This window comes from Psittacula echo (assembly GCF_963264785.1).
Source record: "Psittacula echo genome assembly, chromosome: 3".
NCBI lineage: Eukaryota > Metazoa > Chordata > Aves > Psittaciformes > Psittacidae > Psittacula > Psittacula echo.
Genome location: NC_137736.1, coordinates 121,461,223 through 121,478,144, shown reverse-complemented (window position 1 = coordinate 121,478,144; position 16,922 = coordinate 121,461,223). Strand labels below are relative to the sequence as shown.

The 16,922-nt window shown below is 40.3% G+C and overlaps 1 protein-coding gene across 1 annotated transcript in view; it reads left to right on the top strand.

Annotated features, from left to right (window-relative positions):
- Nucleotides 1–243: 243 nt before the first annotated feature.
- The window catches only part of DLG2 (discs large MAGUK scaffold protein 2), a gene marked incomplete at both ends in the record, with an annotated part of 868,631 nt that continues 851,952 nt past the window's right edge, over nucleotides 244–16,922 (top strand). The window contains one exon of the mRNA XM_080612545.1: nucleotides 244–273. Within this exon, the coding sequence (XP_080468671.1) occupies nucleotides 244–273 (30 nt within the window). The remainder of the gene's footprint in view (nucleotides 274–16,922) is intronic.

Here is a 16,922-nt window from a genome sequence, read left to right as displayed (position 1 = left end):
GCCTGATAAGCCACCTGGAAGTTTTGCTTGAGATGATTTCTAGTGGGTTTACTGATCCCTGTGAGCATCATGACTGCCTTTAGCATTGTGGAGGAGGACTCGAGTTTCTTATGAGGGCCCCACTTGGAAAAGCAGGCTGTGCAGATTCAAGCCTCCGGTTCTGTTCATGCTGTTCAAAAGCCTTTCTTCACCCTTGCTGATTTGTTTTTATGATTTACATACACTCCTGTGGAGATTTACAGAATGGATTGTCTGTGCATTGTCACGACCAAGGTAGGACTGGAAACATTGCTGTTATGTGTGTATATTACTCTGATATTTTTCTGTTCCTGTAATTAAATAGATTGAGCATGCACTGTGTCAGGTTGCAAGATAAAGTGATAAATAAGCTTTGCTACAATGAGCATTTTGTTCTCTTTTTTTTCTGTAGATTATGCAGTTTGCTTCTATATCACTTCCTAAATGATATGTAATTTACTTATTTATACTGGCAAAAGGGATGATTTCATATTTTATCTTATCCTATGCTTGTGTCTATTAATATCTCCAGCTACTAGAGCACTTTCAAATGCATGGTATAATGCACATATTTTCTCAGCTTATCAGTTTATTCTGTACAGTAAAGAATAAAAAAAATAAAGGGGGGCATTATATGGGTCCTAGGACTTTAAAGAGGCCAATCAGATGTAGTTTAGATAGTCATGATGTTTCTGATTGGAGAGATGCAAGTTTCTTGTGGCTTATTGTGGCTTTTTTTTTGGGGGGGGGGGAGAACATAGCTTACTTTGCATCTCCAGGCCTGAAAAATAAAAATGCCTTGGTCCCAATTCAGCACTCTTATACTGGTGTTAGATCCAGCCAGACTGTTTGGGAATGGTCCTTCTAAATGATCCCTTCCAAACTTGCATATAAACATTTTTTTTTTGTCTACAGCAACAGTTGCAGGCTGAGGACTTCAGGGCTAAGGACAATTCCCAATTTTAAGGTCTAGGCTGAAGGACTCTTGGAGATGTCCTCAAACTTAGCAAAGTAACTTAATATTAAATGACAGGGAGATCATCAGGGAGCTCCCTTTCTGTTGCTACAGGTCAGGCAGCGCATGATTGTAGCTGCATTTGCACGTGGTGATAGTGTTTGTAAGGAGCAGTTGGCAGGGGAAGCCCAGACATTGGGGTTCAGCACAGTTGCTCCCTGTTCTGCTTCATTTTTGATGCATTTTATCAATTGCATAGGACTTGCAAAGTGTATGGGGTCCCCAGAACACCTGAAGGCTGTGTAAATGGGAAGGCAAACCAATGGTTAGCACTACTGTCATCACTGCTGTCATTTTTTGTGTCATGCCCATGCAAAATGGGGACCTCAATCTGTGACACAGATAAGAGCAGGAGGAGACACACTGAGCACCCATGGGCAGCACTGAGGGGTGGCAAGTGGCTGCCACAGAGAGCAGGGAGCTTGGTGGAGCTGTAGAAACAGATGCGAGCTGTCATTTCCATCTTGCTGGTGGAGAAACCCATATGGGGAAAGAACAGGAGGTGAATGAGGCCACAGAAGGAGTGTGTGCTCCTGTGGCCTCATTCACCTCCTGTTCTTTCCAAGTCCTTCTGGCTCCCACAAGCTGCACTCAACCTGAGACTGCATCATCAACCTGCCCTGGAGCAGAGCGGAGGTGCCTGTGGGTGCCCATTGACGCACACTGGTGAAAAGTGCTCAGCAGCAATGGTGCAGCACTGCTTAACAAAGGTTGGATCCAGCATCATGCTAAACATCCAGTTTGCACTCCCAGACATTGCTTTCCCATTGCAAATAAGCACCACTTTATTTATTTTATGAAGTGGTGGTGAAAGTTTCCACTGAACATTTCCCCAGGGCCTTCTGGGCAATAACAAATGTAGACTTACCATCATCTCACTACTGATCTTGCTTTGAGCAGAGCTTCCAACACCGTCTACACCAATATTTTTCCTCCCAGCTTTTCTGTCTCTAGAATCTGCCACTAAATGGCTGAAATGATCTGAAAGTCAAACATACGAGCCTCAAATATTCAACTTCAGAAATTCAGTCTTTGCTGCCAACTTTTATGTTGGAGTGAGATAGGATTGTGAACTGTGTGTGATCTGCAATTAGATGCATGTAGGAACACTATATTATCATATGTAATTGAGCTGAATAATGACAAAAACTTAGTTTCAGGATATTTTCATATTACAAAGGCTTGAAGCCAAATAAATTACAGTTGATTTCCTCATCTTGTTTGGTGCCATATTTAAAAGCTGCGCCAGTGTTGTTATATTGTATTGATCCATAATCTGCTCTTATGTGTTTTATTGTGTACTGGAGTAACTCTGCTTCTCTACTCCAAAGTTTTTATGGCCTGTGTTTATGGCAATTTTCACCAATATAATAAGAGCAGACTTTTATCAGACCATTTGAGGTTTTAAAAACAATCATTTCAAGAAGTATGAATTCTACAGAGCAACAGTCTGGTCATTTTTGGCCTCAGATCAGTTAGTTATCCTTATTTGAATATCCTGGTTTTGTTTTGTGCAAATAATTGCCATTCTCATTCTTGGAAAAGTGGATCTTAATGTCAAGATGGAGTAAATACATCAGCTTTATTCCTCAGATCTTGTAAGTAATAAAAAAGGAGTGATAGATAAATGCTGCTTAAATTGCAAAAGATGAACCCTGTTAAAAAAGTTGACATTATTAACACATGGTCATTAATTTTAGTCTGGAATTTTCAGTATTTCCAGTCTACAGAAAATGTCATAAAAGTGAATATGCCCTTGTAGATTATGTGCAGTGAATCTAAAGATCCTGCTTTGAACTCTATATGGTGAAAGACGCCATCTAATAAAATTAATTTTTGATGTGCCTTGCCAGACCTTAAATCCTATTGACATTATGTTTTCAGCCAAAATGTAAGATATGTTTAAGGTAGATTTAAGATCTGTACAAATTAATACAGATTCTTCCTCTCCTTTTTTATTTCCTTCATGTTTCTATGCATTTCTGAACTTAGGACTTACGAAATGCTGAATCAGTCAAGGACAACTTCTTATGTTCTCATTTATTTTAATTGATCATGTTCCCAGCATAGCTTCTTTCTTTTATTGTTGTGTAAAGCACATTAATTAGTGGTGTTATTTTATCATTTGGAAGAATTCAGTATTAGTGAAAGCTTAGCTCAAGACTCCATCCCAACAGGAGCACCAAGAGTTTTTGAGAAGGAAGACCATTCCCACTGTGCCTCCCAGCAGTCAGAGGCAGCACGCTGTCCTCTCCCCTAGCTATCATCCATCCTTCTGCCTTTTACAGAATTGTGAATACGACAGTAGCTGCCTCTGGTGAAAAAGAAAATAGATAGCTCTGTGTTGCTTGACAAGACTTACTATAACAGGGGCTGCTTCACTGAAACCCCCAGTACTTGGTGTCAGACAATCCCACAAGTGGGTATCCAGTCGTCTGTCACAATGAGGACTAGGTGAAGATCTTTTCCTAGGACAGAGATTTTAAAACTTCCTGGGAAATCTAGTCTAATATTTTATTATCCTTAATATTATTAAAGCCCCTAAGAACTACCAATGTCAGTTGCTGCTGTGGTCACCTCTTGTTTTGTTTGGGAGCTGTGTTTTCCGGTTGGCTTAAAATCCCAGATTTTATCACCTGAAAGCTTCTGTGTTTTGAGAAGAGCTTGCAAAGGTATGCACAAAGATCAGACACCAAATAAAATAACCTGAATTTATTCACAAAACCTAAACCACTTCCTCTTTGTTGCCTGATTCCCATGTTCGCAGCGCTGAGCACTGGCAGCAGTATATTTCCTGTGACCCAAAGAACTGGCCACCTTCAGACCCAGGGAGAATGCCCACCTTGAACTTGTTGGTTTTATTAGCTACAAAAAGAAATTTCCATCAAAATGTTGAAAATTCTGCAACAATTACTCCTCCTTAGGGGTTCTTGTTGCCAGCTTCCATTTAACTCTGTAGTGGTTTAAGTCAGATCACTCACTACACAGGTTCCATGTTTTATTCAATTGTTGCTGACCTCTGTGGGGGCACACAGTTACATGAAAATGTGATTATTCATGTGAATGGAAAAAAGATCTTGTATATTTGGGTTTTTTGGTGTTTTTTTTAGAGTTCATGAAAATCTCAGTTGATTCCACTAGTGAAGAAGTTTGGTGTTTTGCTTTTTCTTTTAATTCTGTGTTAGTCTAATTTGGTATGTTCACAATATCTCTCTTCTCATGGCTGTCTGTCCAGCACCTTTTCTAAGGATTTTGTTGAAGTGTTTGGAAGAATGAAATAAAGATGGAAGGAAAAAAACTGTTTTGTAATGGCGCTGGGAAGCAGGGCGATGTACTTGCTTATGTTGTTAACCCAAACCAAGGCTGAATATGTACATCTCTGACTGGCAAGGTTGCCAGGAGCCAGCAACATCTGTCTGTCCTATTTTCTTCTGCTCATCCAGCAATATATTTGGAACAGGGGACACCAATGTATGCACTTAAGGCAAAACTCTGACAGATGTGAAAACAGAACTCTCAATATGTGCAATGATTGTTGAAAATAAGCATCCACTGCATCAAGTACAGGACCAACGTCTGCCTTAGACCCTGGTTGAAGTAGGACTTTTCTGTAGGTCTCTCCCACTCTATGCACTCATTACCCCGCTTTGCAGTATGAAGAGTAAAGCAGAGAAGAGCTATACAATATGCACCATGTCTTTTTTTTAGCGTTAGCTTTCCTTTCCCCATAGTCCCAACATGGAAGACAAGGCAAAATTCAGAGCTCATCTCCTTGGTAGCATCACTGCAAATCTGAGAGAGGAGTTGCTGGGGCTTGACTTTGACTTTGAAACTACCAGTCTACATCAAGTATATCATTATAAATCAGTGTGCCATGCTTGGGAAAGGTAGGAGCAGGTCTTGTGTCTTGTTAGAATACTGTGGGTTCTCCAAGTGAGGGGGAAACACTCATTCAGCATTTATCCAACACAGTTGATTTAAAGGGTGTTTTTAGAACTTCGCTGAAGAGTGGAAAAATGTGCAGGTGGCACCACTGGAGTGACCTCCCTGTTCCAGCCTCTCTAAATTAAAGCAGCAGTAAAACCAAGTCCCAAAATGCTCTCAGAAGGGCAGAGTGGTAAATCAGATCAGGTCACCTGCTGGAGGTAGAGGGCAGGTCCACACATTATAAGCCAGCTGTTGGTCTCACCTTACAGGGATGAATCCACTATGAAGTTAGGCTGAGTTACTGACTCTGGTGGCCTGATGCCAATGCAAATAACTAACACTTAGGCTATTTATTTATGAAGTGCTTTTATAATAGGCCTTATTAAGGAAAATAGGCCTGTTTACCACCTTCTCCCAATTATAATGTGTTAATCTGAAAAACCCCAATATAGAGGTTTGGAAAGGTACGTACTTAAAGAATGAGGTTCAATTTATTTTGTGGGACTTCTTACAAGATCATCTGTATGTGTCCGAAAGGCTGTAGAGTCAGTCCCCAAATTAGGATATTATAAAGCTAGGTATGAATACTGAGCTTGAACCAGTGCCTCAGGTGTTGTATACTAGTATGATCTTACAAAAAACAGCAGAGCTGTGGAAAGCTGCACTACATGAGGATCTGATTTAAATTTAGCTGGATATGAAACAAAAAAATAATCACATTTCTATGTGCCCGCATATTGTTAATAGATTTGGGCAGCATTTGTTGTTTTTGCTTTGCAAGACTTCAGGCTTTGAATCATTACAGTTTGAAATCATAAAGTGGCTAGCTAAGATTTTTGTGTTGAATTTCCTGGCTATAACAAACTCAAAGCAAAGGGAACGTAATGATTTCCTCCCTAGAGATTCACATTTAGCTAAAATTAAAATCTTTTTCTATAGTCATTATTAGGTGTTGATGAGCACTTCAAACTGTGGTGTTTTCCTGCCAGTCCCTGAAAGTGGAATAGAGCTGAATCCATGCAATTTACATGCAATTTAGTAAACTCCATTCTGAAGTGGTACTTGAGGACAGCTTTGATGACTATGGGTTTGCTGCTGGCTAAACTTCACAGCCTTAGAAGAGCGGGAAGTTCCTTTTCAATGATCTTAACTGGAGAATATGCCCATAGATGTTTGACACATAGGGAGTATATATGAGTATTTATTTCAAATCTTTATTTCCCAATGTTAAATTTTGGAGCAATTATTACAAGCTTCAAGCTTTTGGATTTCAAAATGTGAATGTAAACTGATGAGATACATGTTGTCTTTTCTAGAAAAAAAAAAAACAAAACACTTTTTGGGGGAGAGTCTCAAGAAAATTACACAGAACAAACCAATGTGCATTGCATATGTAATGTCTTGTAATTATATCTTGTCAAAAGCTCAACTTTTTTCTCCTTTATTCTTTAGAAATATGGTAATTGTCCCTTTTCCCTTGTAGTTAATTATAAATTTCAGGAAGAATTAAGTCTGTTAAATCTCTTTTTCCCTGTCTTCCCCCTCCCTTGGTCTCTATGGCAATAGCAGGAATAGAAAAGAATTACTCTGATCTCTATTTCTGAGTGACATTTCGTTTCTTCCAAGCATTGACCCTGTTTAGTGCAACTGAAATTTTCAATCTATTTCGTTAGATTATAATTTGCTGATTTTTAGGGAGTTGCCTTTATTTAGGCTGGTTTTAACTATGAGAGGAGAATGGTGATTTGTTTCATGAATCTATGAATAGCTCTACAAATGGAGAAGAGAAAATGTTCAATTAACTGCTCAGGCAGATATGGTTGGGGCTTAATACTAGTGCACAGCAGTGGAGAGCTGCAGATATAAGGAAGGGTGGAAGATACTGAGCAAGAAAAAGAAAACAAGAGCCTGATCCTTGCTCAATTAATAATAATGCTGCTTGATGATAGCAGAGCTATACATCCTTAGCATCCCTTCTCTAATATTCAGAGGGCCTGGGTGGAGGTGGGAAGATAATTTCCTAGTGCCAAGATGAGCTGCATTTTTATGCATTTCACATAGCAGAAGCTGACAAAATAGATTCTTTGCAATGTCCAATAGGCCACTAAAAGCAGAAAAGTTGTGTCTCCTGGCACTCATCTTCAATATAGTCATGTATTTCTTTGGTGTTTTAATCTGCCTGCTACTAATATGCAAATTTTCTTCTCTCTCTGTTAACCTGCTGCAAGTCTGAAAAAGCAAAAGTATGTGTGCAGTCAAGGAGAAGCGGATGTTTTTTTATGAGTGAATCATTAGGTCAGGGGTCTGGCCTACTATACGATTATATTTTATACAGTCTGAGACCTTCGTTGTGACCTTCTTTGAGACCTCTAGTTGAAATCTACAATTTCCATATCTCCAGGGAATCATCTGCATCAGAGAAGATAATTTGCAAGGATGTGTGGGAGTAGCTAAATATGTTCCATTGCGTTTGACTTCAGCCAAATCTTTTGCTACCGGAGACCTCACTCAAGGACTTGCATATAATTTGCAAATCATATTCTTGGCCATTCTAGTGGATACAAAGAGAATCTCACCTGTGGCTGCTTTTGACTCTGACCACCAATATCTTCTCTGAGAAAGAATACCAAATCAGATCTTAGAGTGTTGCAGTTCAGTGAGCCCTGAAGCTTTAGTAGAAGAAATATTCCTAAATATCCCTCCTGGATTTTGTTACACCTTCCTGCATAGCTAAGATTTGCCTCCAAATGTGTCTCCAGCCAGAATCACATTAGGCAATATTTGGCTATCAGAATTTGGTATTGATGATATATGTACCTATAATCTCACCCTCTCTATGAGAAAGTGGCAATAAATTATACACATTTGCTCTTCAAGTCCTCCAATCAACCTTAGCAGTTGCTATAGTTGATCACACAACACAAAACAGGAATTCTTCCTTCCAGTCTTACCCTGAGCTTGCTGATGTCCATCTGCATCTCTGTCACCTGAGAACTCTCTTGGGCAGCGCCACAAAGCTCTCCCCTTCCAGTTCAATCTTCAGTATTTCCCACTGCAATATTGCAGTGGGACTGATGCTACCACTCTGCATTATATTAATGTATCTGCAAGATACATTATACTGATATTCCTAACCAGTGTCACCTAACCATGTCACCTATTTTAACATCTGACTGAGAAAAGCATGTAGGAAAGAAGCTGGCTTAAATATTTTATGCTGGGAAAGCAGGTGTTGTGCATAGACTCTGAAGGGCTTGCAGCCTTGGTTTTGTCTTCTGAAATTGATGCTTTTCTGTGTCCTGGTTACTCATGGGGTCTGCATTTCTGAATGCTTGATAAACCTGTTGGATTAGGAATTACATGTAACAGGGCCTCCAGAAAAGGGACTGCACTGTCTCTGACTAGAAGGTTTTCATCTCTGTCTGACTTTGGTCATCGCTTCATTGCTTCCTGACTGTATTATTGCTATGCAATTTATCAACCCAGAAGAAAAGCTGTGACTGATGCTGAATGCAGCAATGAGAATGGCATTATTCTTTTGTGTCCTAAGGTCTCTTTATACAAAAATTACAAAAGCTGTAGATCTTATTGCATATTTTGAAGTCTCTGATTGTATGAAGCTGTGATAAAGCCTACGCCTGGATAGCTGTGTCTATCACTACATTGGAGCTGTCTCAGGGGTGAAGCTTAGTGCAGGAGGCTGGGTATCCTCAAAGACAGGCAGTAAAACAAGATTGTGGAAATCACTCATTCATAAGCTATGGAGAAGCAGCCTCTCTGTTTCCATTTCAAACTGAGAAGTCTTTTATTGGAACGTATTCTCCCAAACAGCAAGACAAGACATATTCTTTTTGCATACAAATATTAGTAAACATCAAAAGCAGACTAAAGGTAATTCTGTCCTCCCTTGAAGGCTGTCTGAAGAAAGATGATTTCAAGTGATGGATTTTCATCACTTTTCAGATTTTTACTTTTCAGTGTAGTAGTGGACCAGAATCTTTACTCCATATGCTCACCAAACTCCTAAGCTGGGGAAAATGTTACCAGTAATAATGAAATGGAATTAATTCCTTCTACAGCCTGCAAATAATTCCCAACATAGTTATTCCTACTTTTACTTGTGTTGCCTATGCTTGCAGAATACTTCATCTGCAGTTGAGCTTTTGGGTTATTTTTGTTCAGTTGGTGGCTCTAGGTGTGATATGTTGGAGCTTTTGGCTGATTTAAGAACAAAAATAATTGAGCACTTTTAGGAAGGAAAGCATTACCAGCAGCTGATATACAGCCTTATTTCTTAGAACTATTTTAGCTACGTAAGGGTGTAAGGTATGAAAAGCATTGTTTTTAACACAATAATACAAAAGTAATGATCTTTCAAATAAGAAATCATCAATAATATAAACAAACCCAACAACCCCAAATCCCCCAAAAGCTGTAAAACAGTGTTCGGTCCTAGCCCTTGAACTACATGTATTTCTCAAATGATGCCAGTGCAATGTCATATTATCAGCACAGTAACCCAAATTTCCAGCTGTGAAAGGCCAGACTCTTCAGTTCACCCTACAGATCAGATCCATGATGAGCCGAGCCCTGGTGAGAAACTGGGATCTCTGGAGAGCTGCTGCCTATGAGCAATGCCCTGTTACCTCTGTCTTTCTGGTCTTTGAATATGCACATGTGTCATGGGCCTTGGGAGAATTTTGCTATGAATCTCAAAGTCAAGAATACTTGCAGAGAATTAGTCCCTCCTGCTGTGAGATCTGGAGCTTTTATTTTGTAGATTTATCCTCTTTAAGAGTGTCAGGAGTCTTTCTGAGGAGTCTCCTCCCAGCCAGGTTACAGATGGTTTCCTGAGTTTGTAAGATCTGACTTTTCAGTCAGAATAATGTTTCCTGTCCGAAGCAAATTGTTAATATTCTTGTTTTTATCTTGCTTGGATTAAAGACTGAAGATGTACCATTATTAAAGAAAGGAACAAATAATTAGCAGTAATTCATGCAGTCTTTTTTTCAAAATGCATTTATACTTTTATTACTTTGATAGGATTACATAGTTCGCTATTGCATTCGTCCCTTCCTTGCATGAGATAACACACACCCGCAGGATGCCTCTGCCATGATAGCAGTGACTTTTCCAAATCCTTTTAAGCAAGACTTTCTAAATTTTCATTTAAAGGTACAATGCTTCTTGCTCGCTAGATGTTTTTGTGAATATTTGTCATGGTTTAACCCCAGCTAGCATCTAAATACCGCAAAGCCACTTGCTTACTCTTTCCCTTCCCTGGTGGGATGGGGAGAACTGGAAAAAGGTAAAACATCTGGGTTGAGATAAGCAGAGTTTAATAATTGAAATACAGTAAAACATATACTACTACTAATACTAATTGTAATGAAAAGGGAGGTAGCAAAAAGAGATAAGAAAAAACCCAAGTGGTGCCCAATACAATTGCTTACCACCCACTGACCAACACCCGGCAATCGGTCTCTTCTGGGTCGAATCCCCCAGTTTATATACTGAGCATGATGATCTAGGGTATGGAATACCCCTCTCCCTAGTTTGGGTCAGGTGTGCTGTCTTTGCTTTCTTGTGCCCCTCCTCACTGGCAGAGCATAAGACTGAAAAGTTCTTGATCAGAGTAAGTGCTACTGAGAACAACTATAACATCGGTGGGTTATCAGCATTGTTCTCAGAATAAAGCCAAAACATAGCACTGCACCAGCTACTAGAAAGAAAATTAACTCTCTCCCGGGTGAAACCAGGACGATATTCCTTAAAGCTGTTTAACTGAAAATATAAAAAATAACCAGCTTGTAATGTTTGGGGAATATAAAGCTGAAACTGATATGTATAGTTTTTCCTTTTTATTATTTTTTAATTTTATTTTACTCATAAAAGTATTTCGTATTGCAATGCTTTACAAATGTTTGCCTTTTGGAGGTAAAGCACAAAGCACTTATAGTGCTTCATTAGTTCATGTTCATAAGTCTGACTCAAATTGAAAATCGCATGAAGCCTAATCATCAGTGTTTGCAGAGGTTGCTCTCCTTTGCTCTCAGCATGGGGAAAAGAAAGGTGGAATAGAGTTGCTTGAAATATATCTGGCCTAAATGAAAATAAAAGTTTTTCTTTCTCCGCATTATTTCCATCTTCAGGAACACACATGATTACAAGAGTCCTCCAATTCAAGGAGCTAAATAATAGTTTGACTCTTGTGTGAAATGCTGAGAGTAATGGTGACAGACACCAGAATTTAGTGTGAACTTTTCTTCAGGGACTCTGACCCAATCTGCTGTGCAATTTGTTCTGATGGGCTCCAAACCTTTGCTAGAGTGTAATTGAATCACTGCGAATGCAAGGGAAATTACAGGAAGATCACCCTGAAGGCCTGATGGTTGCATCTTACACTGCCATGTGGAACATTAGACTTTAAATTAACCCCCCACTCTTTTGGTTCTGCAGTTTCGGAGAACTGCAGGAATCTTGGATGCCTGCTCCATGTCCTTCAGGGGCAGATCTGGGGATCAGGCAGAGCGTTCTGCTCAGCAAAGAAACACACTCTAAAAATTTGGGATAAACCAACTCCTCCTGGAAAATACCCCTGGGGTGGTTCAGGCTGCTGCTATCACTGATTTAAAGAGAACATAGTGGAAAAATGCAGCCCATCACAAAATGGGACCTCCCCCCCAACCTCTACCTACTACTTAAAGCTCCACTGTTCTCTAAAAGCTCCAGAGTGGAGGAAAGCCAGATGGCACATGCTTGGGGTTCAGAGTGGATGAAGGATATGTTCACCCACATAAATGAGAACTTCAAAGCAAAATTAATGGATAACTATTGAAGCCTTTTTGATCCTGCAAACTGCTGAATAGTTTCCCTACATGACAGTGGAAAATGACTTTGTGAGGTGTAAGGGATACTAGCGTACTCCTAGATGCTCCATCTGGAATGGAGTCCATTGCGCCTAGCGACTGCAGCACATACTGTGTTGTGTATAATGCCATTTTCACTTATTTGCAGCAAAGCCATGGCAGATGCCCATCCCACAAATGCTCAGTTGAAACACCTGCCTGGATACCCATTCAGCACTCTACCGTAAGTTTGAGCCTTTTAATACAAAGATTTGAGAGACTGAATGGTAAGTCTCTGTGTTTGAAGCAGACCCGGCGGGTAAAATTTCCATACTCAGTGCATTTGAGAAAGAACAGAAATGAGTCCTAAGGCCAGACCAAACTCCTTGGGAAGCCTGAGCTGTTGAAATGTTGGGTAGTGGCTGAGCAGGGTTTCTCCAGAAGTTCTTTGGGAATTTAATTTGTTCCACATGGAGCAACGGGGATCAGTGTCAAGCATGTTATGGTTGTTGTTGTGTCCAGCTCAGAGCAGTGTGGGGTTACTCTTGGTTTCTATAATTCTGAGCTCCAGCTGTGTGTGATGATTGGAAGCCTGCTTGTTTTGCCTGGTTATGGACACAATTTATGGGAATTCATTCATAAGCTCCTTCAGGGTCTGCCAGAAACAGCTGATGTTCAAAGTACCAGGCTGTCCCTAGACACGGGTGGTGACACAAGGAAGGGGAGATGCATCTTTTCTTTTCCACAATCTCATGGAAGAAAGAAAGACTGATGATTCCAAGCATTTTATGGACTAACAATTGGGAAAATTTGCCCAATTAGATAGAAACAACTTTGGAGGTGATGGGCACTGGGTGAACTTTAGTCTGCTGGGTTTATAGGGAACAGCCTTTGTAAATACTTTCCTCCTCCTGCCAATTAGATGACTTCAGTGAGATTTGCTTTTAACTACCAAAGACAAAGTAATGTTTGAAGAGAAAAAAGACAACTGCGGTCAAGTTGACACTGCATTGATTAATATCTTGTCTGAACATACCCTGTAGATAGAGCCAAATCCTTGGATGCTGGAAGTTGGATGGCTGACTAATACAGCTAGGACGATTTATCTCAGCTGAGGAATTGGCAAGGTTTAGTTGACATTTTCTTTGGCTCTGAACCATAGCATGATGTTGGTCCACAGCTATCAACTTGTCACCTTTTATGAGCAGATGAATGTGAAATGAATTCAAGTTTTCACTCTCCCTCAGTCTCTCACTATCTTGCAAGTGATGATAAACCCTGTGGTTTTGGTTGTACTTACAATATGTTAAAATTCATTATATCATTGTTAAGCTGTATTGAAATTGACCCACTTAAGAGTGTTGATCGATCAGGTGAGCTGAGCATTTTTTTTACCAGGTGAGGATCTAGCCCAGTAACTAATTTTTAATTCTTCTTAATTACTATTTTCCATTCTTGAAGGCTTTGGATTGACTTTGTGATATGGTCTTGTTTTGGTTTGTTTTCTTATACTGAGAGGGTTGCAGCGTGAACACAAGTATGGTAGTGTGGTGCTTTGAGAAATGGAAGTGTACTGGGTATTTGCAGTAAGTTGGGAACAGTTGTACTCAATGATTTCCACTAACATCAAGACCTGACTCTTCAAATAGAGGCTTTAAATTCTTTGGGTATTCTTTATGATATTTGTTTCTCAAACCATCAAAAATAAAAGAATTTAGTATTCTTTGTTTGTTTAGTTTGTCTCTTGTTACACCAGATATGTGTGCACGCATAGCTAATATGTATAAATCTGCTATCATCTTGCAAAGTTCTGTATTGTCACAAAAGATGGTAAACTGAGGATTGAGTTTTGTTGCCTTTGTAGCACTAGAAGTGGTCTAAGGTCAGAGTAATTCCAAGAAGTGTTATTTTTAAACTGTTTCAGTAGAAACTGATTCTGGGACCAATACTACTTAATAACTTAATCAGCAATATAGGCGGTGGGATTGAAAGTACCCTCAGCAAATTTGCAGATGACACCAAGATGCAGCTCTGAGGCCCCCAATATAAGGATGTGGAGCTGTTGGAGTGAGTCCAGAGGCCATGAAGATGCTGCGAGAGCTGGAGCACCTCTACTGTTGAGGCAGGCTGAGAGAGCTGGATTTGTTCAGCCTGGAGAAGATGATGCTCTGGGGATACCTTATTGCAGCCTTTTAATACTAAAGGGTGACTTATAAGAAAGATGGGAGACAGACTTTTTAATAGAGCCAGTTGCGATAGGACAAGAGGTAATGGTTTTGAAGTGAAAAAGGGGAGATTTAGTTGAGATATTATGAAGTTCCTCCCTGTGAGGGTGCTGAGGCACTGCACAGGTTGCCCAGAGAAGCCGTGGCTGCTCCATCCCTGGCAGTGTTCAAGGCTAGGTTGGATGGGGCTTGGAGCAACCTGGTGTAGTGGAAGGTGTCCCTGCCCATGGCAGGCGGTTGGAACTGGATAAGCTTTAAAGGTCTTCTCCAACACAAATCATTCTATGAGTCTATGAAAAAAGGCTCAACTTATTGTTAGAATACAATTCAACCATTCACTTAGTTCCTTTTTTTTTTGATTGTAGAGTGCATGTAGTCCTTGAGGTAATTGCCTACTTGGAGCTTGCTTCTATCTATGTTTTGCTTGATCATAGAAGTTGAACGGAGTGAAGAAGCTCAGCACTACCCCAGAAATAAGCTATAATTCTCAAGTACCTCCTGCTTCTTTTTTATCAAATTATTTTCTTTGCAGCCAAATAGATTTTTCTGTCTACCTGACCTGTATCAGACATTTACAGGTTGCCCAGGGGGGTTGTGGAGTCTCCTACATTGGAGATATTCAAGGCCCGGCTGGACAAGTTCCTGTGATGTACTCTAGGTTACCCTGCTCTTGCAGTGAGGTTGGACTAGATGATCTTTTGAGGTTCCTTCAAACCCTTGGGATTCTGTGATTTATAAGCTTTTTTTTTACCATACTTCAGTAGATTTCTTGGGAGACTCATGCAGACAGTTGGGGAAAATTAAATCAGACAAAAATGAACTTCTCTATGGTCAGTGTTTTTCACCATCTGATTTCAAAAGTACTTTTTTAACTGCCTTGCTTTTATCAGAGAAGGATATCTGTGAAATGTCAGCATTTTGATAGAAAGCCGATTAATGAAATGAAAATTTCCAGTGATGCATCAAAGCATATTACCTGCTCTGAAAGGCTTGAATGATCAGAACAAAAAAACACAAGCAGAGATCTGGCCAGTTGTGACAGCTCCATTAGGTGACCATAGCGGGAACTCAGGTGCTGCTCAACAGTGGTGTAATGTCAAATAATGAAGGAAAATAAAGCCGATGGAAAGGGTATCCTTGTTCATCCGTTTTGCCATCTGTGTCACTCAGGATGGCATGGGTCTGGGATAGGTTTTTCTCTCCTTTTTCAGCAGTTTTGTATTAAAAGCAGTGTATCTTCTCTTGAGAGCGCCTTTCCCATCTAATGCAAGAGCAGCATTGCTGTTATGCAACAGTCTGACTTTTGCAGTCCCTAATTTACCACCCTTTTCGAATTTGCTGATGATTCTTGCAATTAAGAGTCTCGATTCTGTTTGGCAACTCACCATCTGCAACAGAGGACATAAGTGAATACAGCTTTTCTGTGCGTTCACAATGTCCTTAATTAGATTCATTTTAAGTCTGAGGGTTTTAATCAAGGGAATTACCTAAGGGTGGCTTTGTCTGCACTTGCACTTTCAGTCATGTCTTCTGAAGGATTTGTAGTGTTTGATTATCAAATACTCCAAAAGGAGTTCACTGCACTGCTTTTTATCTTACTAAACCTTCCTATCACCATGGTTGCTCACTAGCTAGATCCATTATGCAAAGACAATGAAGCATCAGAGGCCATTCCTCTGTTGCAAAAACATTTGGGGTTGTCTTTTCTTCCAGCCCTGTTGACAGGTTTTCTTGACTTTGGCATTCAGAGTATTCACCTTATCTCACCCTGCAGCATTAATAGGATCCCTCTGCTTTTCCCTGCTGCAGTCTCAGCAGAGCTCCTTGTCCCACTTTCCTAGTCCCCTTCCACAGAAAGATTCCCCTTTCGGGAGTCATCTGGCACTGAGAAGCAGCAGGAGAGAGTGCAAAAGGGTGTGTGGGCACAAAAGGCAAAGGAGCCTCATTCAGCATCAGCTTGATGTAGAAGAAAGGGACAGTGATTTTAAGGGTAGGAGGGTCTGAGCGAGGGTCCTCACAGAGAAATGCAGCAGCCACATAAACTGTGATAGCTCATGGGCTGCAGCTTTACACAGGTGCTACATTCTGTAAAGATTCAGTGCAAGTTTTGGCTGCCAGCCTGCTTTGCAGCTCAACCCTCAGTCTTTCTGCCCCTCGTCGTCTTACCTATATCTGTAGCACAAGGAGAGTAAAAGTCAGACCTCTTTGAACCTGCATACGCGTGCGGGATATTATTACTCTATTTACATGGGATAAATCAGTGCACAGAGGATAAAGTTACTCTGGCTTTCCCTTTTCACAGTTTATTTGGAACACTGGAGAGACAGGAATGCAGCGATGCCCTGCACAGTATTGGAATGTAGCCTGATCTGGGAGTTAACCTATAAACATTCCTGGTTCAAACTAATCAAGGTTTTTGTATTCAGACTCCCTCCACATGTCTTGTTTTAAAGAAATCCATACTCTTGGACAGATGAAACGCATGTTAATTCTGGTGGCTGTGCTCTACATAATGGAGCCAAGCAGAAACATATTGAAACATGCATATTCTGCTCTGGTTTAAGGCTATGAGTCTGGAACAATTGCTTCTAAAATCAATCTTGCTCTCTTAAATGCAAACCAAATAAATGGCTGGGTTTGCCTGGATTTGTCCCTCTCCCGGGACCTTGTGCCTTGGAACGATGTCCCTTCCTCTCCTGTGTAGATGTGCTCTATAAAATAAATGAATAGCTCTGCACTCCAGAAAGTGCCTTTGTGCCTATTGCAGGGTCTCTCTCTCTCTAAGCTTCAAGTCTTTTCCTATTAAAACATTGCTGGCTAATAAATTCCACAGACAATCCGGGTGGTGGGGAATGTTTTTTATGGCTAACGTGAAGCATTTGAAAACCG